General features: G+C 45.6%; 6 protein-coding genes across 6 annotated transcripts; 3 read left to right on the top strand and 3 right to left on the bottom strand.

The window, feature by feature from the left end:
• The first annotated feature begins 293 nt into the window (after positions 1-293).
• On the top strand, positions 294-1,619 carry LACBIDRAFT_323411 (14-3-3 protein). The gene is made up of 6 exons (XM_001876961.1): positions 294-332; positions 388-418; positions 473-539; positions 592-898; positions 955-1,298; positions 1,355-1,619. Exons 3-6 carry the CDS (start codon positions 473-475, stop codon positions 1,408-1,410), a joined length of 774 nt encoding a protein of 257 aa, XP_001876996.1. The 5' UTR covers positions 294-332; positions 388-418; the 3' UTR covers positions 1,411-1,619.
• Positions 1,620-1,711: 92 nt separating this feature from the next.
• On the top strand, positions 1,712-5,124 carry LACBIDRAFT_382601 (GPI-inositol-deacylase; the record flags this gene model as incomplete). The annotated part of the gene is made up of 8 exons (XM_001876960.1): positions 1,712-1,942; positions 1,994-2,165; positions 2,219-3,283; positions 3,334-3,474; positions 3,526-3,864; positions 3,916-4,171; positions 4,219-4,704; positions 4,770-5,124. 8 exons carry the CDS (start codon positions 1,712-1,714, stop codon positions 4,969-4,971), a joined length of 2,892 nt encoding a protein of 963 aa, XP_001876995.1. The 3' UTR covers positions 4,972-5,124.
• A 498-nt stretch (positions 5,125-5,622) lies between these two features.
• Positions 5,623-11,657, top strand: JMJ16202 (jumonji superfamily protein; the record flags this gene model as incomplete). The annotated part of the gene is made up of 11 exons (XM_001876959.1): positions 5,623-6,249; positions 6,305-6,962; positions 7,024-7,127; positions 7,184-7,253; positions 7,302-7,647; positions 7,698-7,878; positions 7,931-7,958; positions 8,008-8,255; positions 8,306-8,469; positions 8,522-10,866; positions 10,921-11,657. 11 exons carry the CDS (start codon positions 5,623-5,625, stop codon positions 11,655-11,657), a joined length of 5,508 nt encoding a protein of 1,835 aa, XP_001876994.1.
• A 105-nt stretch (positions 11,658-11,762) lies between these two features.
• On the bottom strand, positions 11,763-13,233 carry LACBIDRAFT_245803 (putative magnesium transporter, CorA-like protein; the record flags this gene model as incomplete). Its single annotated transcript, XM_001876497.1, has 7 exons — positions 11,763-11,855; positions 11,904-12,128; positions 12,175-12,198; positions 12,249-12,593; positions 12,643-12,825; positions 12,871-13,018; positions 13,097-13,233. The coding sequence occupies 7 exons, from the start codon at positions 13,231-13,233 to the stop codon at positions 11,763-11,765; spliced, it is 1,155 nt and encodes a 384-aa protein (XP_001876532.1).
• Positions 13,234-14,754: 1,521 nt separating this feature from the next.
• LACBIDRAFT_323407 (uncharacterized protein) lies at positions 14,755-16,863 on the bottom strand (the record flags this gene model as incomplete). The annotated part of the gene is made up of 7 exons (XM_001876496.1): positions 14,755-15,303; positions 15,463-15,555; positions 15,780-15,897; positions 15,944-15,947; positions 16,033-16,151; positions 16,205-16,265; positions 16,518-16,863. 7 exons carry the CDS (start codon positions 16,861-16,863, stop codon positions 14,755-14,757), a joined length of 1,290 nt encoding a protein of 429 aa, XP_001876531.1.
• A 3,239-nt stretch (positions 16,864-20,102) lies between these two features.
• On the bottom strand, positions 20,103-20,416 carry LACBIDRAFT_311492 (uncharacterized protein; the record flags this gene model as incomplete). Its single annotated transcript, XM_001876495.1, has 2 exons — positions 20,103-20,324; positions 20,375-20,416. The coding sequence occupies 2 exons, from the start codon at positions 20,414-20,416 to the stop codon at positions 20,103-20,105; spliced, it is 264 nt and encodes an 87-aa protein (XP_001876530.1).
• Positions 20,417-24,876: the final 4,460 nt, after the last annotated feature.

Genomic DNA, 24,876 nt, shown 5'->3' with positions numbered 1-24,876 from the left:
AAGTGGTTCCTTGCAGCATGGGGCGAGAAATAGATTTCCAATCGCTTTGATCACTGCGGAATCTCACAGTAGACGCTGAGCGATTTCTCCATGGCTCTTATATCTTGAATGGTTGTTACGCAAAATCACAGTTGAAATATTATTGCCGTTATCAAGGTTCTTTTGTAATTCGTGACCACGTCACAAACCCTCTGCCCTGCTGTTTGTGTCCATCACGTGCACGTCCAAACCCTCTGCCCAAGCTGCTTTAATTTAGCCCGCCTTTTCCTGCTTTTTCCACCCACCAACTTCCGCACTTCAACCCAGTTCCAACCCTTATCGCCACTCCCATTGTAAGCCAGCCCTCTCCGCTGTCCGACGTTGAGCTCATTTCTTACCTCTCTGCAGACCACTCCTCCACCTCACCCCACATATCAACGTATGTTTCAGACGCGTTCTGACGCGTTATTTCTTTCTTATCGTTTGCTTCTAGATGCCTGAATCCCGTGAAGACTCTGTCTACCTTGCCAAACTCGCTGAGCAAGCTGAGCGTTATGAAGGTTATTATCATTGTTTCGTGTCGTGTGCTCAAGCTTATAGTACCGTCATTAGAGATGGTCGAGAACATGAAGCGTGTTGCTTCATCTGACCAGGAGCTGACTGTGGAGGAACGTAACTTGCTTTCCGTCGCCTACAAGAATGTTATTGGCGCTCGCCGCGCTTCGTGGAGAATTGTCTCGTCAATCGAGCAAAAGGAGGAGTCGAAGGGTAACGAGGCCCAGGTTTCAATGATCAAAGGTTACCGAGAGAAAATTGAGAGCGAGCTCGCAAAAATCTGCGAAGATATCCTTGACGTCCTTGACAAACATCTCATTCCTTCAGCCGCCTCAGGAGAGTCGAAGGTGTTTTATCACAAGATGTATGTTTTCACTCACTCCATCAAACGCGCCTGTTGTTCAACAAATGTTTTCGTAGGATGGGTGATTACCACCGATATCTTGCTGAGTTTGCCACTGGCGATAAGCGTAAAGACAGCGCTGATAAGTCACTGGAGGCATACAAGGCTGCTTCTGATGTTGCTGTGACCGAACTCCCACCCACACACCCCATTCGTCTCGGTCTCGCACTCAACTTCTCCGTGTTTTACTACGAGATCCTCAACAGCCCCGATCGCGCTTGCCATCTTGCCAAGCAGGCTTTCGATGATGCCATTGCCGAGCTCGACACATTGTCAGAAGAGAGCTACAAGGATTCCACCTTGATTATGCAACTGCTGAGAGATAACTTGACGCTATGGACTTCAGATATGCAAGACTCAGGTTCGCATTGAGTTTGAAATGCCTTATGTTCTAAACTTACATGTTGTCATTTTCAGCTGACAAACCTTCAGACGGCAAGGATGAGGCCGCTGAGGCGCCCGCAGACGATTAAATGCTTTTGGTCGTTTGGTTGCTTCCTTCCCTGCCTGGATGGCGCTCACGAGCGTCACCTGCTCCTCCATCATCGCATTGCAACATCCTTGTTCTGACATCATACATTCACACCTGATACATCAGAATTGTCCGAATTGCCGTCACTTTTTTATCAGTATCCCGTAGTTTAACTTTTTGTCATTGAATTCACGACTGCCTCGTACGCCTTGTTGTGAGAATTCTAAGATCACCTTATCTGAAGAGGCGCCCATCAGCGCTATTATCCGCTTGTAGATACTGGGCAACGTCCAAATGCTTTCATGCCTCCTTCACCCATCGTTGCGGTCTTAGGCATTACATCGTTGCTGGCGACATTGCTTTTTTATGTTGCCAGCTCAGATATCGCTCAACGGCTATCGCCACAAGGATGTCGAATGTCGTGGATGTCCCCTTCCTACGTACTCCAGAACAAGTTTGACACGGCATGGACTCCTCTGGCGCGGAGATATTCGCTGTGGCTATATCGTGAAGTGGGTTGGGATCCTGAGCAGGTGCGTTGGCCGCCCTTCCGAGGCTCACGGCGGTTGATATGAACTTTCTAGGTAGACCATCTAGCAAATAGCCTGCCTGTCCTCTTCATTCCAGGAAATGCGGGCTCGTCTCACCAAGTTCGCTCAATTGCATCTTCTGCAACGCGTCAGTTATGGCTTTCGCCTTACACCGTCGACGCGACTTTCAAGTCGCGTCCGCTGAAACCGCTTGATTTCTTTGCTGGTAAGCATGCGGCTGCCGTTTCACAAATTCTTCTACATTTAAGCAGTTTTTAGTTGAATTCAATGAGGATCTCTCTGCCTTCCATGGACCAACTCTTGAATCACAGATTGCATACACCACCAGTGCCGTGAGGTATATCCTTTCGTTGTATCCGCCGAATACGACTATAATCATAATGGGGCATTCTATGGGTGGAATCGTTGCAACATCTCTCCTTCCCTCCCCGGATATCTCAGCCATCATCACGATGTCAACACCTCACACCCTTCCTCCTGCTCGATTTGATTCTCGCATGGATAGAATTTACGAGAAGCTGCAAGGCATTCTCGCCAACGACCCGACTCCGATTTTGTCCCTGTGTGGCGGAGCTACGGATATGATGATCCCATCTGAAGCATGCATCCTTCCCTCACACAATTCCAGTACTTTCCGAAGCACTATTTTTACATCTGCCTTGGCAGGAGCTTGGACTGGAGTTGGTCATCGTGAGATGGTTTGGTGTCACCAGGTCCGTTGGCGAGTTGCCCGGGCTGCGCTGGAACTTGGGGGGTCAGATAATGCGGTAGGAAGAGCTGCTATTTTTGCCAAGTGGCTCGACGATGGCCGTTTTGTTCCCTCGATTCCCACCCAACGGCTAAAGTTGGACGCCGAAGATTCTGCCAACAAAGAAACGCTTCCTCTCGGCAAAAGGTTGGTGTTGAGAAACCCTCATCGTACAAAGACGTACCTTCTTCCTACTCCCCAAGGCAAACAGCATACCTTGACGGTCTTCGTTTCACAAGGCTCTATGTATGGTGTATCTCCTCAAAACCCGCTACCTCTTCAAGTTTCTATTTTCACCTGCGTGTCTCGCTCAGCGGATTTGGATTGTACAACTTTGAGACCCACTACCTTGAAGCTCATTCCGAACCCTATTCCTGGAAGGACCTTCCCTGCTCCTGACGAAGGATCAGATGAGTCTGAAGGTGTGGCCCTCTACGAAGTCGGTCTCTCTCCATCCGAGGATTCCAGTTCTTCACGCTGGATTAGTGTCCTAGTAGAAAATGGGGATGGGAACGGATGGGTTATCGCAGGTCTCGACAAGGGAATAACACTTTCTAACCCAGTTGGATTGTCAAGTTGGGACTTTCATTTTTCGTTTCTCGCTTCGTTACTAATGCTTTCCAAGGCCTACTATTCGGGGTTGAAACGCTGACCTTTCCCGTGAATGAAGCGCTGCGAACCTCCGTTACGTTTCCGAATCTTCTATCGAATGCTCTTGTGGCATACCGAATTACCCCTCTTTGGTCAAATCGCTCGGAATGCTTGGGTATGTCTTTTCAAGATTCGGGGATTTCAAAACGATAACGCCATTTCGCAGATTCGCTCTTCCCACCTCTCATTATACATACTTCAAATCCTACAGAAACTCATTATTTTACCCTGGCGAACCAGCGAGATCCAAGAGTAACACTCCACACTCATTTACCTGCTCCTTACATCACGCCACCCCAATTTCTCGCTCGTGGCGTCAACTTCACAGTATATTCGTCCGGCGATTCGGTATGCAATGAAGATTTCAAAGGGATAACCATTTCGGTTGACTGGTCTGCGACGTTGGGACGCTGGGGATCTCGATATATGACTACCCTGGTCTCGTGGGCTGTCGGTGTTGCTGCCTTGGTGGTGTTTTTCGCTTGGGGGGTAGGCGACTCAGGATGTATGACTTTCGTTCCTCTATCAGTCCATCTATTGACATTTATGACAATAGTACCAATACCAAATGTCTCTCAGTCTCTAACGGATTACGGGGGTTCGATGCTTCGTCTGCTGCTCTTGCCTTCTTTTCTGTTTTCTTTTGTTCCGCTTCCTGAGTCGTTTTATCTGGGAAACAAGGGAGAAGCTGCTTTCTCACCTCTAGCGCCCTTGGTCTTGGTTATCGCGAGTGGCCTTGTATGCGTAAGTTGGTGGATCTTGTCGTTTCTGGTCTTCGTTGTCAGCAAGTTTGGTAGCTATTTTCCCGACAGGTATGGATTTTAGTTGATGTAGCAATCTGTCACTGATTCTGCATCAGAGGCGGAGCGTATGCTAGCGTGCGCAGGAGCACGCTGGTGTCAATGCTTCTTATCTTCCTTTTAATATTCCTCTTCGTCCCTTGGCAAGTCGCGTTTCTTGGTAGTTGGATTCTTCATCTACACACCTGCGCATCGTCGGCTGCAACGATAAAATCACTACCGGATTCATCGGCTGCAATTCCTTTCATTCGCCGGTCTGACGATCGACCCCAGCAGAATGAAGAGCACACTGGAGAGAATCGAAGCCAACGGCTCCCTCTGGACGAACAAAAAAATATGCACCATCACAACATGCTTATTTTGTTGCTTATGACATGGCTGCTGCCCCTTGCTGCCCCAGCACTGGCAGTGTGGGTGCGAACCTTGGCTACGGCTGGTTTAACGACGCCGTTCGATGGCGACCATAACTTTCTTAATGCAGCGCCATTCCTAGTCATGGTAGACTTCGCCTCATGGACTCGAGGCCCACTATTCCAAAGGCAAAGGTATGTCGCGTCATTCAAGCTAGCTTATTTATTGTTTTAAAAAAAATTATCGCCTGGCTACCTAGATTCGAGGACCATATATCTGTGCGGTGGTCATTCGCGGCAATTTCTGCTGTGGCATTTTCGATTGGATCTCGACAGCCTTATAGTGTCTTTGATGCCTCCAGAATTGCCATTGGCCTCGTAGTCGCTGTTAGAATTGGAAAACGTTATTGGGGGGGCGCCTCCTGGAATGCAGCAAGTTACCAAATGCCAAGACTCAGATGATCATTCCGTGGTTGATCACGATCATGTTCGCGGAGTTTTGATCGCACAGCATGCGAGATCTAGGCCATCAAGAGTGGAACACACCATTACACTACACTCTACCACACTACCACTAAGTACTACATAAAATTCAGTCAAGATTTACGCATTCAAGGGGATTTCTAAGCTAGAGCTTTATGAACCATATTTTCTCCTTGGAGCGCTATAAATAATGTCACAGCTATCCGTTCACGCGATGTTGTCTGTTGGGCAAGATGTTTCGGTTGTGTATAGAACAGCGCTACTAGTAGCCTAGGCTTTCCATTGTAACATCAACTCAAGTAGGGATATATAATACGGTCGAGGGGCTACGTTACATTTGTTAACTTGCCGGCGGGGAGTGGCTGTCATCTCGCCCAGTAGGATTTGTGCGAGAGATCTTGTGAGATAAGTTCTTTTTTGGATATTCGAGCCACTTGTAGGTCATTGTATGCTGTTTTCGGAGGGTGCCTGTTGTCTATATAAAAGGAAGTGGCCCACGCAGAACCACTCTGGTGACCCTACTAAACATAACCTTGTCGATTTCAAACTCCGCTGCTCACTCTTGACACTTAGAACCTCTAGAAGACGAGGCCGAAACCCTCAAGAAATTCGGGGCCTTTCTTTTAAAATATGCACGGCAGTCCTCCTGCAACCTCTCCTCGCGGTACTCCTTCACGGAGGGGAAAATCTCCGCGATTCTCTTCCGAGGGCGGCTCACAGGCGGGTTCCAGCACCCTACCTTCCAACTTCTCAAATAAACCCCCCTCTACCTTCGTATCTTCGCTCGACATTCTCGTTGAAGGAACAATACCAATTGATGTTGAACCTACCATACAATCAGGTCCATCTGGCACCGACCCTGCTACGCCCCCAGAATCCCAGCGAGCGCCTCGAAAATCCAAGACAGAGGCTCTTGCAGCTCTCAATAGCCAAGCCAGGTCTTCCTCCGCCGGACCGGATGACTCAGAGAGTCTGGAGTATTTGATGGAGAGATATCGCAATGCACCGCCTATTCAAGCTCCCTCGATCTTCGACCTTTCTAGTGTCAAAACGTCCAGTCCGAGACGAAACATCGGCATTTCTCAGGCTCCTCGACCTTTTGGTTTGCAAGACTGCCCCGAATTCTTTCCAACGGCAGAAGAATTTAAGGATCCGATGAGTTATATTAGGTCTATCTCGGAACGTGCTGAACCATATGGCATCTGCAAAATCATCCCTCCCGAGAACTGGAAAATGCCCTTTGTGACAGATACAAAGGTTTGAATTTAGAGCTTAACTTCGTATTTCTCTGACAATATTGGCATTATGCTAGAGTTTCCGATTTAAGACTCGTCTCCAGCGACTAAATTCCATTGAAGCTTCCTCGCGAGCTAAATTGAATTTTTTGGAACAATTATACCGGTTTCATAAACAACAAGGCAATCCTCGTGTCCTAGTGCCGACCATCAATCACAAACCTCTAGATTTGTGGCTCTTAAGGAAAGAGGTGCAAAAAATGGGGGGTTATGATGCGGTAACATGTCTTATCATCCGGAATTTAACGATGTGTCTTACTATGGCTTCTGCAACACAGGTAACGAAAGGGAAAAAGTGGTCTGACTTGGGCCGTATTCTTGGATACCGTGGCATACCTGGTCTCTCAACGCAAATAAAAAATTCCTACACTCGCGTTATCCTCCCATTCGAACATTTTTGTGATCGCGCTCGGAATTCGCCAGCGATGTCGCCAATATTTGCGCGCGATGCACATCTGAGAACCCACACAAACATTCAGTCGCCGAGCAGATTATCGCGGCCAAGTGCAATTGTTAAGCTAAAGGACGAGGATACAAGTCCACCCGGGAGTCCACTGACCGCAACTTCTAGTCCCCTCTCAGAGCCTCCAGATGAATCTGATTTTAGGGATGCTAACGGGAATAAAGACCCTGGTCGGTCCCGTAGGAATACGAGAATGGGTTCTCAAGAACAACGTACGTCGCTCAGAAAAATCTTCAAATCGACATTATTGTTGATGCTTTCGCCTTCAAATAGCTCTCCGAAAGCCAATTTCGGGCGCGCTACTCCCATCCCCGGTTATACCCTCACCCATCTTTTATGATAAGGAGCAGCATGATAGCAGAATTGGTACTCCAGAGGTATGATCAACAGTCCTGGACAAGGATCCAAAGCCAACACAATTGATGACAAACAGCAAAACTGTGAAATTTGCCATAAGAAGAATCATGGAGATGAGATGTTGCTGTGTGACGGATGTGATTGTGGTATGTAAGAATAAATCTTTTGTTTTTTAACCTCACCATTTGTGACAGGTTTTCATACCTTTTGCCTTGACCCACCTCTTTCTAGCATTCCGAAAGAGCAATGGTTTTGTTTTACATGCCTATCAGGTACCGGAGGGGACTTTGGTTTCGACGAAGGCGAAGAACATAGTCTCTCAACCTTTCAGGCTCGGGATTTGGAATTCAGACGCATGTGGTTTGAGTCTCATCCACCCGCTCGAAACGCCCTTCCCTCAGCAAACGATACTGACATGATCGGCAACGTTCCAGTATCAGAATATGACGTCGAAGAGGAGTTCTGGCGTTTGGTTCAATCCCCCAATGAAACAGTTGAGATAGAGTATGGTGCAGATGTGCATTCGACAACTCATGGAAGGCAAGATAATTGAATGTTATCCTTTTTTTATGACTTGACGTAATTGCTAGTGCCATGCCGACGATGGAGACGCATCCACTCAATCCCTACTCCAAAGATCCGTGGAATTTAAACAATATTCCTATCTTGCCGGAATCACTGTTGCGATTTATTAAATCCGACATATCGGGAATGACGGTGCCTTGGACATATGTTGGCATGGCGTTCTCAACTTTTTGCTGGCACAACGAGGTACGAGATGCGCAAGAGCGCCAGCAAGCGTTTTGCTGAAATTGTTCCACAGGATCACTATACGTATAGCATTAACTTTAGTAAGTCGTTAACCATGCTTTTGGTAATGCCTCTGAGGGCCTGTTTTAGTGCACTGGGGTGAGACAAAGACTTGGTACGGTATTCCTGGAGATGACGCCGAGAAGTTTGAGGCTGCAATTAAATGCGAAGCCCCTGACCTATTTGAGGCACAACCTGATCTTCTCTTCCAACTCGTTACTCTAATGAACCCGCAACGTGTCACGGAGGCTGGAGTGCGAGTGTTTGCTTGTAACCAGAGGGCGGGGGAGTTTGTTGTTACATTCCCCAAAGCGTACCATGCAGGTTTCAACCATGGGGTACGATCTTTCAGTGAAGTCTCAGAATCGCTAAACTTGCTTTTTCTTAGCTGAACTTCAACGAAGCCGTGAATTTTGCACTTCCTGATTGGCTCCCGTATGCTCGTGCATGTGTACAAAGATATCGAGAACACCGAAAATTGCCTGTGTTTTCGCACGACGAACTTCTCATCACCATCACTCAGCAGTCTCAGTCCATCAAGACGGCGATGTGGTACGCCCTTTTGTGTTTCAACTACCTGAGCTGTTTTCAAAAGTCTTCGTAGGTTGATTGGCAGTCTAGAGGAGATGACTCAACGAGAGATGAACGACCGACGAAAGGCACGATGTCTTGGTCTCGCAGAAATATTAGAGGAGGAAGACAAGCCCGAGGATCAGTATCAGTGCAATATTTGCAAGGCTTTTTGCTACCTTTCGCAGGTCACATGCCAGTGCACGAGGAAAGTGGTATGTGTGGACCACGTCAGTCTTCTCTGCGAGAATCGCCCACCACATCATCAAACACTGCGCAAACGTTTCTCTGACGAGGAGCTTCTGGACATACAAGCCAAAGTTGCCGAACGTGCAGCCGTACCATCAACCTGGCGCGGAAAACTCTCCAAACTTTTGCTTGAGAATGCTACCCCACAGTTTCGCCTTCTTCGTGCTCTGCTCACGGAAGGAGACCGCATAAACTATCCCCTTCCCGAGTTGGCGAGTCTTCGCAAATGTGTTACAAGAGCTACCGAGTGGATGGATTCAGCCAATGCCTTTCTCATCCGTAAACAGAGCAGGAAACGTTCCCGCCGTTCGCGTGGACGTCCATCGGCCAACGATATACCTGCCGCTAACTCTGATGATCCAGGCGATAGACCTGATCAGGGTCTTGACGATCTCTATGCCCTAATTAGGGAAGTCAAAAACCTTGGATTTCAGTGCAATGAAATCGGTTCTCTAGACAAATTGGTCCAGGACTGCGAGAAAATGAAATCCGAGGCATCTGCTTTGCTCAGATCTACTCCACTGAACCGAGATGAATTTCTCCAGGAATGTAGACGACTTCTTATTCAAGGATCGTCGCTTAACGTTCTACTCGACGAGCTTATTGAAATAGAAAAGATCGTTGATCGAGAACAGTTAGTGACTGAACTCGAGCAGAAACTGGACGACGGCGCTGCTGTTTTGACGCTGGAGGAAGTTCGACATTTGCTAACCCGTGCACGATTGTGCAACTTGCCACAGGACAATAAACATGTACAGCTTCTTGAGGTTCGACAGAGGGAAGGTGATGATTGGGAAGGTCGCGCTAGAAATGTTCTTGAACAACCTATCAAGACTATTGCCGAGATGGACGACTTTGCAAATATGGACCCCAATATTCCTATTGATCCGACCGTTCTGGATCGACTTATGACTGCCCGCACTAAAGCGCTCGACTTTGATAAGCAGGCAAGAGCTTGGCTCTCCTGTGAAACCGATGGTCCTAAACCCAGGCTGACCGATGTACTGCGGCTGGCAAGCCGTGCAGAAAAGGACTTCAGCATATCTTCAATTCAACTTTTGAAGCAAACTGCCGATATTGCTGCGGACCTTGAAACCAGGTGTGAACAAGTTTTGAAGAACCATTACCACAGCGCAGATGAAGACATTTTCGAGACAATTGGGCAGTGGAAAGACTACGCCAAGGACCATTTAAAGATGTTCTCACTCCCCTGCTTTGAGAAGCTGGACGCGCAGCTGAAGCTGCATGAACAATGGCGACGAGAGCTGCCTTGGTATTGCCATGAGCACAAGGAGACGCATATCCAAGGGCTTCTCGAAGATGTCTTGGAATGTACACGACCTGACGACGATCTGCCGCCTACAGACGAATATTTCACCTGCATTTGCAATGCACCAGTCCGCCCTCCGCCCCCTGGGATTGTTTCTGATGCCGTGCAGTGTGACCACTGTTATGCTCGGTTCCATGGTGAATGCGCCAAAAACGGTGGGTCTTGCCCTTTTTGCGATCACCACCATTGGAACGGCACAATTCACAAACAAAGGAGCTGGCATTTCTGTTACTTGCCCAACATCCTAAACAATGCCCCAGAAATCACACGGCACTACTCGGAGGACTATAGACAACTGGAAATCATTGTCCACGGAGTGGACCGTCTATCTGCGGTTATTGGACAATTCCTGTCTTATACTTCACAACCTGCTAACCAACGTCCCGAATACATACCCCAAGTACGGCACTACATGCGCAAATTATACAAGATCCAATTCGCTGTATCGCCCAACCCTGATGTTTCTTTTGGTTTGGATCTGGCTGGTTTACATCGTATTCTAGCTGGTCGACCTCCTGTTGCAAAACCGAAGAAAAGGCGTAGGCCACGCTTCACCTTTGGGCAAGACATTGATCAGGATTGGGCGGATGGCACCCGGTGCATTTGCAGAGGGCGGACAGGTTATTTGCTAAACTATCCATCCGTTGAATGCGACCTCTGCGGGAAGCGGTACCATGCTGGCTGTGTCTTCTTCCCGCTGAAAGAAGGCTCATCTGAGCGACCAGTGTTCAGCTGTCCGTTGTGTTGTGTACGAAAGAATAAGACCTACGAGTATTCCGATGTTCGGGTTAAACCTACTGGTGCGTGTGATGACTGCCCAATTACGCGTGGTTAATAATCTCTTTTCCGTTTAGATGCCCTCTGCGAAGAGAGTCGTGACCCAGACATATATGTCAATACCGAAGACATGCTAGACACATTTAGCAAGGATCTCATGTTTAAGAGGCTTCTATTGCCATACAAGCCGACACTATTCGTGGAGCTGGTCTCATTTCAACCAGGCTCGGATGGCGTGGCTGCGCCGAATGCACCGGTACCACGGTCAATATCCACCATCGCCAACAACCATCCCGTTTCTAGATCGCATTCCGCCAATGCACCGCCACATCATGGCCACCCTTCACCACCAGCCGCGACGTCTTCGGTATCAACTTACTCTAATACCCTGCCACCCCCACCCTGGTCGCGGTGGGGTACTATGTCGACTCCCTCAATGCCTCCTGTGACACAACGTCGACAGACAGGCGAAACCTCCCGCTCGAGAGGCGGATCACCCCAGCCTTCCTCACGAAAGCGGAAGCACGTTGAAGAGGCTGCCATACAGGAGGATCACGGACGAGGTAGCTCCTCATCCTCATCCTCGATAATGCCGTCCTCGAAACGACGTGCGGGTCCCGCCTTGTCTCCCACTCCCATGTCATCGCCCTCACAGCAAGTGCAGACGCTTTCCCCATCTCTGGCTATGATTGTTTCGCCGACAAATCAGGCCGTGCAGACATCACCACGACACGTTCCACCATTAAGGAACGGCACTACTAATGGGTCTTCTCCCACCTCCCTACATTCTTTGATCGCTGGTGACCCTCGATAGTTCCGTCTTTTGTTTATTTGAATGTTATTTGCCTTTCGCTCTGTGTGCAATTAAAACTAATGCTGTTTATGCTGATTAAATAATATGGATCATTTGTACTGTGAATCATTTGCGGGACATGAACTTGTAGGTTGAATAACCACCAACGACGGCGAAAACTGCAAGACATGAGACGATGGAGATAAACCATGCATAACCCTTGGGATGATTAGGTTAGTTTAGAATGCAAGTGTGGTTAATACTTACTGGTACGTCCTGTCCTGGAACGTGAACGTTCATACCCCAAATACCCGTTACGAGATTCATAGGAATGAGCACGGTACCAAGGGCTGTCAATTTCGATAAAACGTCATTGATTTGATTGTTCGCGTCTGTCATTTCGATGGAGATTTGCGCGAGGTAGTTGGAGTGCGAGCGTGACAAAATTTTTTCATAGTGATTCAGATTTTGGGTCATCGTAATAAGATGGTCCTAGAAAAAGTTCAGCAAAAGGTAGAGGAATGGTAATTATAATTACCTGTATATCAGACAGATATAGACCCTGTGATGACTGTCAGTAAAGTTAACTCTGTATAACACTTGAGAACTGACAATATCCGACGTTGGTGCGACCCTCCAATTCTCGTTGCATCTCTTGGCCAGGCCTTTGACGACGTCGGCCTTGTTTCCCATGAGCCTTAAAAGTCCCATGACTTTTTTTCTGCATGTCCCGATGCGCCTCAACATGTCGCTCTGCTCCGCCTCTTTGAGTATCAGCACCAGTTCGTCAATGCTGTCGACCTCGTATTCAATGCCTTGTATCAAGGGACCAAAGGCGTCAGTAATGTCATCGATGAGGGCGTAGGAAATCCAATCCGATGTTACAGAGATGTAATCTTTCAGTTGCTTGATTCTGCGGCGAACGTTTTGCGGATGTGGGGTGGGACGGAAGTGGAACTGTGGAATCGGTCAGCAAGCGGAAAAAGTTAGTTGGGAAGAGCCGTACGGATAATATTCCTTCTCTAAAAACAATAATATACATGTTCAGAGGTTCTAAATGAGTTGGGCTGTAGGGGTCTTGATCAAAGCTGCGGAAACAGACGAGGTAGTAGTTGCGGAAGAGTTCGATCTTTTCACGCGTCTCTTCCATGAGAATATCTTCTGTTGTGAGTGGATGTATCGAAAACACCTTGGTGGTTGTTAGACATGACAGGATGTGAGACGGGCGACCTACCTTGCTGAGCATTTTCATCTCGTCGTCTGTGGGACTTTGGACGTCTAGCCACCAAGTGTTTCCGTCTGAATCGTTATCCCCATTCATGCCGTTCGTTTTGTTTTTATTCAGAGTCGTGGAGTTCGAAAAGAAAGAGGCTGGAGGAGGGCTAAAGGGCGGTGAAGTCGTTGGCCGGTCTTTTCCCCGGTCAGGGTCGTGCTGCTTGCCAGAAAATAAATCTTCAAACGTCTGGCCTTCTGCAGGCAGCTCGCTGAGACTCCGGGCGTGGATTGTGGCGGAGAGCGCATTGGAATAGAAAGAGAACCGATAGGGTCTGTCGTGTCCAGTATTGAGGATTCCCCCGCCTCCAACTCCCGATGGCATTCCCCCGATAGTATCATACGATAACCCACCACCTCCTTGCCCACCAAGTGTCAAGGCAAGACGTGCAGGGAGGGAATGAACTGCCTCGCCTGAGTTAGCCTCGAAGAGAGCCATTTTGCCGCCGATTCCCTTTCGGTGGACTCGTGGGTTTGGGTTGCTCTGACTGAGTTTGCGATGGCGCAGAGGGCGCAGATCAGATAACCCGCTTCCACTTGCACCTGGGTCGTCTTGGGATGGCTCCCCGCCTGCCGGAAATGTAAGACTGCCCCCACCTCGGAGCGCGGTCAAGGAAAACCGTGTTGTAGCTGGTGAATTGAGCCCTAGAACAGCTTTCTCGGTCGCTGCGAATTCTTCCATGCGCGCAAAGTCAAACTGGGCATGCGAAACGTTTGCTTGGTACGTTGGGAGACCATAAGAGGTAGAAGCGGGGTCTTCGAATTCATGGTGGGTTGTTGGCAGTAGGGAAGGATCGAGTGGTTGTTGAAGATGTAGTGATGGAGGAGATCTTTCAGAAGATGGTATTGGCTCATTGTGGCCGAACTCGACGTCCAAGGCATGGGTATTTTCGTCTACTTCTTCGATACCCTGTTCTGGTAAGGTAAACAGATCGGTGTTGGGATGTCCGGGTTCGTATGGGGATGCAGAAGTTGGTGTGACGAGGGAACTGGGTGGATGGAGGGTATCCCTCCGTGCTCTGGACAGCTGCATGGCCATGTCGACGTCCATAGTCCGCTGCCGCTCCCGAACCTCTGGATCATCGAGGTTGAATGACCTGATGACGGTAGGAGAGTGTCGTGCATGAGAAGGTATATCTGAGGGGTCACTCGGCGAAGAGCTTCGACGGGGCGGAGAGATGGAGATGGGTGAACTGGAGAAGGCAATATCCCGCGGAGGGGACGCCATGATGACCGTGACGGGGGAGCCTTGTGGCTTGCTTGACATCAATCTATCAGTTTGGCAAGTTCTGTCAATGTTATTCTTATTCAAGTCAGTCTTTGAAAGCCCTCGTTGTCTAATGGTTATGACGTCAGACTTCTACGGTGCGGGAGAAACCTAGTCACGTGACATCTGGAGGCTGTGAGTTCGAGTCTCACCGGGGGCTTTTTTTTGCTGGACACTTTGCTGAAATTTTAGGTTTTCAATCAGTCTAGCAAATGGATGCCATGTTGTAATGCTGAGAGCGGCATTACAGCTATTTGCAAAAATGATGGCAATAAAGCGAAAATAAAAATACATTACATCTATGACAGACTTTGTTAAAATTTGAGTGTTTTCGCAAAACATACAACCATTGTCCATATCTGAGAACATGAGCAGATATCATTGTCTACATTCAAGCCATAAATTGGTTTCCTGAATGTTATCTCAAACCCTCCACAACCCTATCTCCCTGTGGAATAGTGTTTAAAAGTCTGGTCTGGTCCTGTTTTTTGATGCCCCAGGGCTTTAATCATAACCATAACCAGTCTGCCTTTTTCCCAGAAGTCAAAAGCTCAGTGAGCACTGGGGCAACAACATACTCTAGCATTGCCTTTCACATGTCACTGATGGGATCTGGAGAACATTGATCTCTGCAGATTCTTCTATGGCAGGGCCTGAGCAATCTGCTTGAATATCAGAATCGGTATTGGTGCTTGGAGTTGGTTCTGGCAGAGTAGTATCACTCCTCGGAATCGGTTCTGGCAGAGTGATATCTTCCCGAGGAGGCTGTCCTTTGGAAGCTACATGGTCCAGCAGTTGTGTGTATTTTGCGACCTGGGGTTCGAGCTCCAGTGCTTCTTCATTGTCAAAAGCTGCTGCCATGTCCCCAACATCCTGTTCATGCTGCAATTCCTGAGTGAGCGAGGCCTGCCAGGTGCATGGGTCAGTAAAGGGAGACCACTGGAGGCTCTGCTGATTCAATGGTTGCTGGTCTGTGATAGCTTGTATAATATGGCTGGAAGGTTTCGCCACCTCGATGGCAGCAGCATTTTGGTTGTTGGTTGTTCCAGTGGCCCCCATCTTGGTCATAGAGTAGGTTCTGTCACTAGAGCAGTTGCTCCTCTCCTTTCGTGCCCAATATTGGTGGACCTTTACAATCTCTGCGAACAATGCTACCAATTTTTCCAGGGATTTCCTTGCATTGTCTCCCTCCCCAGGTCGAAAAGCTAGTCGGGTCTTTGGCTCTCATGGGTGGGGGATGGTGCCTGAAGCGATGCCAAACATGTGATTGGCATTTGATTTGCTGACTTTATAAGTTTGAGCTACGCTGTTAAAGTGTGACAGAAAGCCTTCCCATTCAGAGCTGAGTTTTTCGTCCAATTTTTGAATAGCTGGAACACCCTGTTATCTCATCGGTAAGAGCTCAAAAAGAGACAAAATGAAACACCAACATCAACAACACCCTTTACAGTCAACTTTTCCTTTCACTTTTCCAAGACAGGGTCGGTCCCAGTGGCTCTAACAACACATTCAATAGCTGTGTTCAAGAATGCATGTCAGATTGCATTTTGCTAGCAAGTAGATAAGATATCAGTAGCCAGCAATGGTAGAGTGAACCAACTTACCTCAAGCATTTCTCCAGGTCTACTTTCATTGGTTCCAGCAACCTCCCCCAATCTAATCCCAACAGTCGATATATTGTTCATGTTGTGAGAGTAGTGAGTATGAAAGACCCCAGTTGTACTATGGTTCATCATGTCTCTAGCCACCCTCTCCCCAAGTTGCAAACCATACTAGAATGTTTTCAAGTGAAGAATAGTTTTCAAGGTTGAATGTTGCTCACCATGTTTTCAGCATCTCTTCACCAACTTGTCACACCTGAGGTTGGAAGACCAGCTTGCTTGGTCCAATAAGACAATGCATGGGATAGAGATTGTGCTGTAGCTACTTGGTGAGGGACAACAAAGTTCCTCCCTCCCTCATCAGAGGCAAGAAACCTGCAAAGACATGGTATTCGGATGGCAAGTTGGTGAAATTGTTGCATACTCACAGAGGCTCCTCCTTCATCACTTGATCAAGGAGTAGTCCTGCACTATTATCATTGCATAATTCTGTAATGGTCTCATCTGCAAGTCAGCAATGATAATGGCATGTATATTTTGGTATTTACCTCATATTTTTTGGTGAAGGCACCTTGCAGAAAAAGATGGGCAATAAAGGCCACAGTCAGGTTGAATAAGATGTTATGTGCATGGAGAACACCTTCCAGGGTGTGGATTTGTTCATCACCATGGGTGGTGCTAATGGCCCCCTATAGATATGTTTTAGACTCTGCATGGACAAGTCCCCATGAAAGAACAAACCTTGAACTTGCCAAAAAAAATGGTGATGCTCCATGTGTTCTGGCTTCATCGAAACACCAGAACATGCTTGAGTTTTATGTACTGCAAGGCAAATTGTTAGTGGTTGGAATATGTGGAAAGAACGACTTGCATATCCCAAATCATGCCACTTCACATGGGTTGGTCCCTGGGTAGAGCCCTGTGCGGTGGTGTAAAATGTAATGCCGAGTTGGACCATGTTCTGAATGATAACTTGGTGACCAACATGTCGCGATGCTGAGAGCATGGTGTTAAGCACCAATGACAGATGCTCATGACCAAGATATTGGCGAGGTTTGAAATGTCGATCAAGCCTGTGCTTGTGCATGACTAGAAACAAATTTAAAACCTTAAAAAATGCAAGGATAAGCTGGATACATGCAACTTATGATAGACGACCTGATCTCACAAATAGTTGTACAAGCCAAATTTGGTGAGAAGGGTTTGGCCTGCTTTCTCCAATGTTCCAGGTTCAACAGTAAAGTTACTAATAACTATGATAAAAATCATGCAGAGGTTGTCGAGAGTTCTAGCCTTGATTGTTTTGCTGAATTTGTTTTTTGGTACAATGTTCTACAACTAGGCAGACTGTCAGTCATCACACAGATTGTGGATGGAGATGCATACCAGGTATGGGAGAAACAGTTTTGCATGCTCATAAACTACACTGAAGTGCCAAATGTTTCCTCAGACCAAGTTGGATTATACTGGCTGAACATGGCATTCCAGTGAGCAACAATGAGGGCTCTCTTAGCAAGGGTGGTTGGAGAAGTCCTGCTGGTGACTGAATCAGCAGACTCTTGGAGCGAAGCAAACAGGTGAGCATTGGATTCTTCGGAACCATCATAACCTGTTGCCAGCTGAACTCTAGCAAATTTCTCTTTTTGCTGTGCTGTCTTTCATGCAACATCTGGGAGTGCATTTCTGGTTGCAATTGGGGAGAAATCAGTAGAGCTGTGAGGGATATAAGTGGATTGCTGGGGAGGGGCTGAAATGATGAATCTTTGCTCATTTGAAATTTTGCGATTCAAATCAGAGGGATCATAGTGGTTGATGGAGTCAGCATGGATCTGGAAAGAATTGTCATTGTCGTTCATGGGAGCAGGGGGAGAAGAGTGACTTGTGTCACACACACTGCTTGTTACTTGACTATACTTTTGATGTTGCGAAAGAGAAAAAGCACCACTATTCTGAGTGACGATGCCACCACAAAAAAGCAAAAAAAGAAAGCTGACTCCTCCTGTGCCCAGTGCTTTAGTCACCCAAAGAATGTTGCCCACCTTGAAATTACTGTGATGACCAAGTTTATTCGAGCCAAGGAAGCTTTAGCTAGCACACAGTCAAAAGCATTGCCAGCAACCAAGTTTGAATCATAACTCTGATCTTTGGAGGCAGAGTTAGAATCTCTGCCTTGGAGTCTACTCTTCATTCTAAGTGTCGGCATACATTCAAGTTTGTCCATCTTCTACAACAAGAACTGCATCCACAGACCAGCAAGGGTTGACTACACCAATGTCGCAAGCTGCCCAACCACTTGGTATCAATCCCACATTGACAAGACAAATCACCATCAACCCAACCTTGGCAGGACAGCCTTTCCAACCATTCACCATTGACCTGACCTTGACAGGACAGGCTTTGTGTTCGTATAGATTTGGTGTGATGTAGCAGGCTTGTTGTTAGCACTAGAGACTAAGCATTTGTAATAACAAGTTTTGAAACAGCAATACAAGATGATCCAGCAATACAGGATGATCCTGTCCACCAATGACACAAATGAGCGACAGAGCAGCCAAAGTATCCCTTGATTCAAAGTTTGCAACTGTGTTTGAGCATGCTCTCAGTAAACCTTTCAGACTGACTTGTCGTTTGTGAGATGGGGTACTGAGCAAGAGTGTTACATGACTTCATTATTTTACAAAGAGGAAATAAACAATGGAGAGAATTTGTTCAAGAATGACTCAACATAATCAGAAACAACATCATCACCAGAAAAGGCATTGAGGAGGCCAACAAGGGTGGTGAATCCAGGCTCCATGCTAGTGATGTTGCAGGGTTGTTGTTCTATGTTTCCATCAGGCACTGGATGCAAGCCACATTAACTTGAGCCAAATTATTGTAAAGTAACAATGTCTGAAAAATTGTAAAATTATTGTGACTTTTTCTTGAAAAACAACAGTATTATCCAAAGAAAAATCACAATAATTTGGTTCAAGTGAATGTGGCTTGCATCCAGTGGGGGGTACAAAATGCACAAGGAGGGGGATGTGCAGCAAGCAGGGTTGAGAGCTGGAGAAAAGAGGATCTGTAGGTGGGAGGCTAATAGGTCAAGAAGTATATTGACACCAAACTGCAAATCATTAATAGTTGTATGTTTTGAATGAATGGCAGACTTGCCAAATGATAGAGCATCAAGAGATGCAAGTGAGCTGATATGAGTTTGCTATGTTGGCAAACAAAGTTTTTCCTAGCTTTTTGCATTTCAGCAATGGAGAGGTTGTTGATATCTTGCTGTTGGGAAAAAGTGAGTTGAGGTACTTGGTCTTCCATGTTTGATCCCTTGTTTCCTGTTCGAATGTGAATTTGAGTGTTTCAACAGTTCAGATGACATAGTTGATATAAGGATTGCTCAGCAAGTGCTTGGTATGGTTTGGATAAACTATATACCTGTAGGCAAGTGGTAGGGAGTAGTCGAAAGGTGCATATCTTTTCTCTTTGTTGAATACATGCATGCAAATAGTAATAGATGGGAGATGACAATGAGTTGTAAATGAGTTGCCCAATTTGGAGGAGGTTCTGTTGCATAGCTCATGATGAGCTTTTCAAATGCCATACCATACAAGTTTGCTTTTTTCTACATATCTTAAGAAACTATGTTAAAAATATGACCAATCATGTCCTAGCTAGCCAATCTGAAAGTACAAAGTTGGAATGGTCATTGTAGAACTGCAACCTGATAGATTTGCATTTTTTCAAGGTATGAATGGACACAGAGCTCAGTAATATTCTATGGAAACATTGTTAGAATAATAATATGGTAGGATATCCTCATCATCACTTTTTGGATCACTGGCTTGTATTGCAACATTGTGGCAGTGAACCTGTTGTTTAAGCCCCCTTCTCATTTGAATTTCAGCATGATGAGATGCCAACATCATGATATGTTGTTTTTGGTGATGACAGGAATCAGAAATGGTGTGTTTCTATATGTCTTTGAAGATTGAGTGCAAGCACTAGGGATGGAGCTGCCAAAGATGCAGCAAAGACTTGCTGCATTGGAGGGTCAAGGTAAGTTGCACATTCAGTTGTGTCTTGTTAGTCCAAAGCTGATCATCACCCAGTTTAAGGCGATGTGAGGGCATGCAGAGGCAGTTGGTGCCTGCATGGAATGTGGCCAGCACAAGTGGAACTCATCATGGTGGAGACACAATGCATCGGTTTTGACACCACACATCAAGCAACCTGCACCTGCCTGGAATGTCACTAGCACCAGTGAAACATATGGAGAGAACATGGTTTGGACAACTAATAATTCCCATTGGAGTTCATAGACAGTTTTTTTACAGACTAAGTAGTATCAATCAAGTTTTGCACCAGCTGTGTGAGTTCCTGACCACCTGTTACATAAGCGAGAGAGAGAGCAGCCAGATTGCTCTTTGATGCAATATGAATGTTGGCACAGATATACTTGAGGATGTTCTGAAAGCTTTCCAAGCAACCATTAAGACCTGGTTTTGTTGTTTGAGAGTGGACATCCCAAATCAGATCTAGAAGGATTGAAGAGCCAAACTGAAACAAGGTGAGAGAAAAAAGTGATGAATCGATAAGAAAAAAACCACCTTTTTGTACAAAAGAAGGAGGGTTTTTTGGGCTGTGATCATTCATTGGTGGGCTTGGACGAAATGGTTGGTTTGCTGAATGAGTTTGTCTAATTCTTCTTTGGCTTTCAATGCATGGGCTTTGTTATTGAAAAGTTGTTTGTGGTCAACTTTTTGCAAAGGTCATCAATAGTTTTCTGGGTTTTTGGATCAAGCAATGCATAGAGTTTGGCCAAATGTCTTTTTTCATTTCTTGGCCACCTGGCTGTTGTTCAAGCAAGTTCCAGATGAGCATGAATTTGAGGGTTTCAACTGACCAGATGACATAATCAAGATAGCACTGCATGGCATTCTCAGGACCCTGGGTGGTCAAGAACTAGAAATGGGGAGGGGTTATTTACTTGACTAAGATATATTGGATGGGTTTGCTTGCCAAATCACAATGTATAAATTGTCTTGGACTGATTAAGTGTCATGTTTAGCAGACATTGTACATATGGAGGTGAGGGAGGGCATGGGTCCCACAAAGCCAGAGAATACATCCAAGGGGGTGCCGGCATCGAAAAAAAAGACCTGGGGTCAATTTTTTTGTTAAGGCAACATTGAGGTGGACTAACTAACTAATGTGATCAGGCACATGTCTAAATATAGCAATATGACATCATCTACATGAGAGCTTCCCCCATGTGAGGTGGGGTGCAGCAGGCAGGGTCAAGACCTGAAGAAAAGAGGATTTGTAGGGGGGAAGAATGTCCCAAAATAGGATAAGGAGTATATTAACACCAAACTGTAAATCATTGATGGTTATGTGTATTAGAAAAATGGCAGACTTGCCAAGTGATAGAGCATCATGAGATGCAAGCAAGCTGACATGAGTTTGCTATGTTGGCAAACAAACTTTTCCCTAGCTTTTTGCATTTCAGCAATGGTGAGGCTTTTAATATCTTGCTGCTGAAAAAAAAGTGAGTTGAGGTACCCAGTTTTCCATGCTTCATCTCTTGTTCCCCATTTGAATGTGAATTTGAGTTTTTTGACAGTTTGGACAACATAAAGGATTTTTTAGCTAGTGCTTGGAATAATCTGGGTATCTATATACTTGTAAGCAAGTGGAAAGGAGTATTCAAAAGATGCATACTTTTTCTTCTTGTTGAATAAATGCATGAAAATAGTAATAGATGGGAGATGACAAGAAGTTGCCCAATTTGGAGGAGATTTTGTTGCATAGCTCATAATGAGCTTTTCAAATGTCATATCATACAAGTCTGCTTTTTTCTACATGTCTTAAGAAACCATGTTAAGAGTCCCAGCTAGTTAATCTGAAAGTACAAAGTTGGAATAGTCATTGTAGAACTGCAACCTGATAGATTTGGATTTTTTTCAAGATATAAATGGATGCAGGGCTCAGTAGTACTCTAAGGAAACATTGTTGGAATAATAAAAGGCATATGATAGGATATCCTCATTATCACTTTCTGGATCACTGGCTTGTATTGCAACATTGCAGCAGTGAACATGTTGTTTAGGCCCCCTTCTCATCTAAATTTCAGCATGATGAGATGCCAACATCATGATATATATGTTGTTTTTGGTGATGACAGAAATCAGAAATGGTGTGTTTCTATATGTCTTTGGTGATACAGAATTGGAAGGGAATGCCCAGAGGCCATAGTCAAACAGTGGTATATAGCTAGATTTGGATATCTTACATAATTAATTGATCTTTTGTCTTGAACTACCATCTTGTCAGCTGTGTTGCCTTCCTCTTGCACTACATGTAGTGCTTTGTATATCTGTACTTCCTACAGTATGCATAATCATGTTGGGCCAGCTGAGTATCTTGTAACTGCTCACTCCTCACTTATGGGTGTTGATCCTAGATCCACCCATTCTTGCCTCCTCCTTCCCTCTTGGCTTCAGCTAGGCAAGAAATTCAGAGTGAATGCTTCACAGTCTTTGAAGATCAAGTCCAAGCACTCAGGGTGGAGCTGCCAAAGATGCAGCAAAGACTTGCTGCATTGGAGAGTTGAGGCAAGTCGCACATTCAGTTGTGTCTTGTTAGTCCAAAGCTGATCATTGCCCAGTTCAAGGTGATGTGAGGACATGTGAGAGGCAGTTGGTGCCTGCATAGAATATGGCTAGCACAAGTGGAACTCGTCGTGGTGGAGACCCACTGGTTTCAACAGCACACATTGAGCAGCCTTAAATCTGCACCTGCCTGGAATGTCGCCAGCACCAGCAAGTTACATGGAGGGAACATGGTTTGGGTGACTGATGATTCCCATTGGAGTTCATAGACAGTTTCTTCACAGACTAAGTAGTATCAATCAAGTTTTGCATCAGCTGTGCAAGTTCCTGACCACCTGTTACACAAGTGAGTGAGAGAGCAGCAAGGTTGCTCTTCAATGTGATATGAATGTTGGCACAGATATACTTGAGGATGTTCTAAAAGCTTTGTGAGTGACCATTAAGACCAGATTTCATTGTCATTGCTCATAACTTTGACAAGGGGGTGGCGGAACATGGAAAATGTACCAACACTCACAAATTTTTTTCATGGATTTGGCTGACCTCCCCTCCTCCTCCTACTATATAAGGTATGTTTTTCTGTATTCCAATGTTTTATTGAAAGTTTTTTTTTGTTCTACGGTTCCGGCTTCTCGAAAAACTTGTACCTATCAACTCATGAACTTTCAAATCACAGTCAAAGATGCTCCGCATGCAAGCTTTGCACAGCAGAACATAAGAATTATTGAAAGCCATCATGGTGAGTTTTACAAGTGCTCTGATTACCTCCAACATTATCGTTGAAATTTCAGCTTCAACATTATTGTCAGAATTTCAGCTTAAATGGTCTCCAAGTTGGGCACTTGCAAGGCACTTGACAACGGCAATTTATTTGCATAGGTTTTTACACTGTCACCGGAATGACAAATGCACCCCCACTGCACCCTTACTCACCAAAACAATTTTTGAACTTGGAGAGGTCTAAGCCTTCAGCTGGTATCTTTCCCACATCCTGCAACCCCTTGAGACAAGGTCACTATTTTTTTTTCAGCATTTGGCCAGACCCCCCCTCCCAGCCAGTGTTCAGGATCCACATTCCGCCACCCCCTTGAACTTTGAGGTTCAATATCTGTGGAAAATGAATATAAATTTGAGAAAGGACATCCCAAATCAGATCTAGAAGGATTGAAGAGTGAAACCGAAACAATGTGAGAGAAAAAAGTGACAAATCGATAAGGAAAAGAAATACCTTTTTGTACAAAAGAAGAAGGCTGCAATCATTTGTTGGTGAGCTTGGATGAAATGGTTGTGATTTTCATTGTTTTGCTGAATGAGTTTGTCTAATTCTTCTTTGGCTTGCAATGCATGGGCTTTCATATTGAAAAGTCATTTCTGGTCAACTTTTTTGTGAAGGTTGTTGATTGTTTCCTGGGTTTTTGGATCAAGGGATGCATAGAGTTTTGGCCAAATGTCTTGTTTTCGTTTTTCAGACACCTGGCTGTTGTTCAAGCAAGTTTCAGATGAGCATGAATTTAAGGGTTTCAGCTAATCAGATGATATAATTGACATAGCACTGCATGGCAGTTTTTGGGACCTTGATTGGTCAAGAGCTAGAGATTGGGGGTTTATTTATTTGATTAAGATGGTTTGGATGGTTTTACTTGCGAAATCACAATGGTGTCACAAACCATTCTCATGACCCTCAACCACCCCTCTCCAACCTCACTTCTCAGACTCCAACACCGAACCAACACTGACCTTGTATTCTGGCAAACCAATGCCAAACACATATTTCCAACTCTGAGCATGACAACCCCAAATAGAACAAAACACTTATTGTTCTTTGCTTCACCAAGTCTCCTGTTCTCAGCCTTGGCAACTCTCTTCACAATAAACCTCAACCTCAACTCCATGTTTCCTAACTTATCATCTCTGTTCTCCATGATACTTTCCTCATGGTCCTTGTTCCCTCTATTGTTCTATCTTGTACCGAAGTTACCAATCCCTTCTCCTTTTTCACAGACTTTACACTCTCCAACTTGTATAATACTCCTCACATGTATCAAGTATCCTGATCCTTGATATTAAAGTTAACTTCTGTCTTATTCCTTTGTCCTCTTGTCTTAGTCTCTCATCTGCATTACTTTCACTGACTTGCCTCAGACTTCAACTCTGATGCTGAATCCACCTTACACTACAGTGGAGAGCAAAAAGAATGGACCATGGGTGATTTTCCGGTTCTTTCTAAATACATATTGTGGTCTAAATGTAGTTGTGTATTCTTTTACATTATGTAGTTGTATTACACTTCCCTTGATATGGACTAATTTGGGTGAAAGCTGGAGCTGTGATGAGGATTTTGTTCTGATGGCCATTTTCAGCACCTGTTAAAAAAAATATGCGCTAACTGGACAGTAAGCCAAAAGGTACCTCTAGTTAGCCTGAATGAGCCCACCAAAGAATCAGTTGAAAATACTGAGCAGTTATGTCTGTAGAGTCCATAGAAAATGACTTGTTTT

The sequence above is a fragment of the Laccaria bicolor genome, genomic scaffold, assembly GCF_000143565.1.
Source record: "Laccaria bicolor S238N-H82 LACBIscaffold_4 genomic scaffold, whole genome shotgun sequence".
Classification (NCBI taxonomy): Eukaryota; Fungi; Basidiomycota; class Agaricomycetes; order Agaricales; family Hydnangiaceae; genus Laccaria; species Laccaria bicolor.
This window is presented reverse-complemented; position numbering and strand designations above follow the sequence as displayed.

What these genes read in the sequence shown, in the direction of transcription:
- LACBIDRAFT_323411 (XM_001876961.1), top strand. Translation starts at nt 473, where the DNA reads ATGCCTGAATCCCGTGAAGACTCTGTCTACCTTGCCAAACTCGCTGAG. An exon ending in GCAAGCTGAGCGTTATGAAG is followed by an intron (nt 540 to 591) that starts GTTATTATCATT and finishes TACCGTCATTAG; the next exon opens with AGATGGTCGAGAACATGAAG. An exon ending in TTCAGATATGCAAGACTCAG is followed by an intron (nt 1,299 to 1,354) that starts GTTCGCATTGAG and finishes TGTCATTTTCAG; the next exon opens with CTGACAAACCTTCAGACGGC.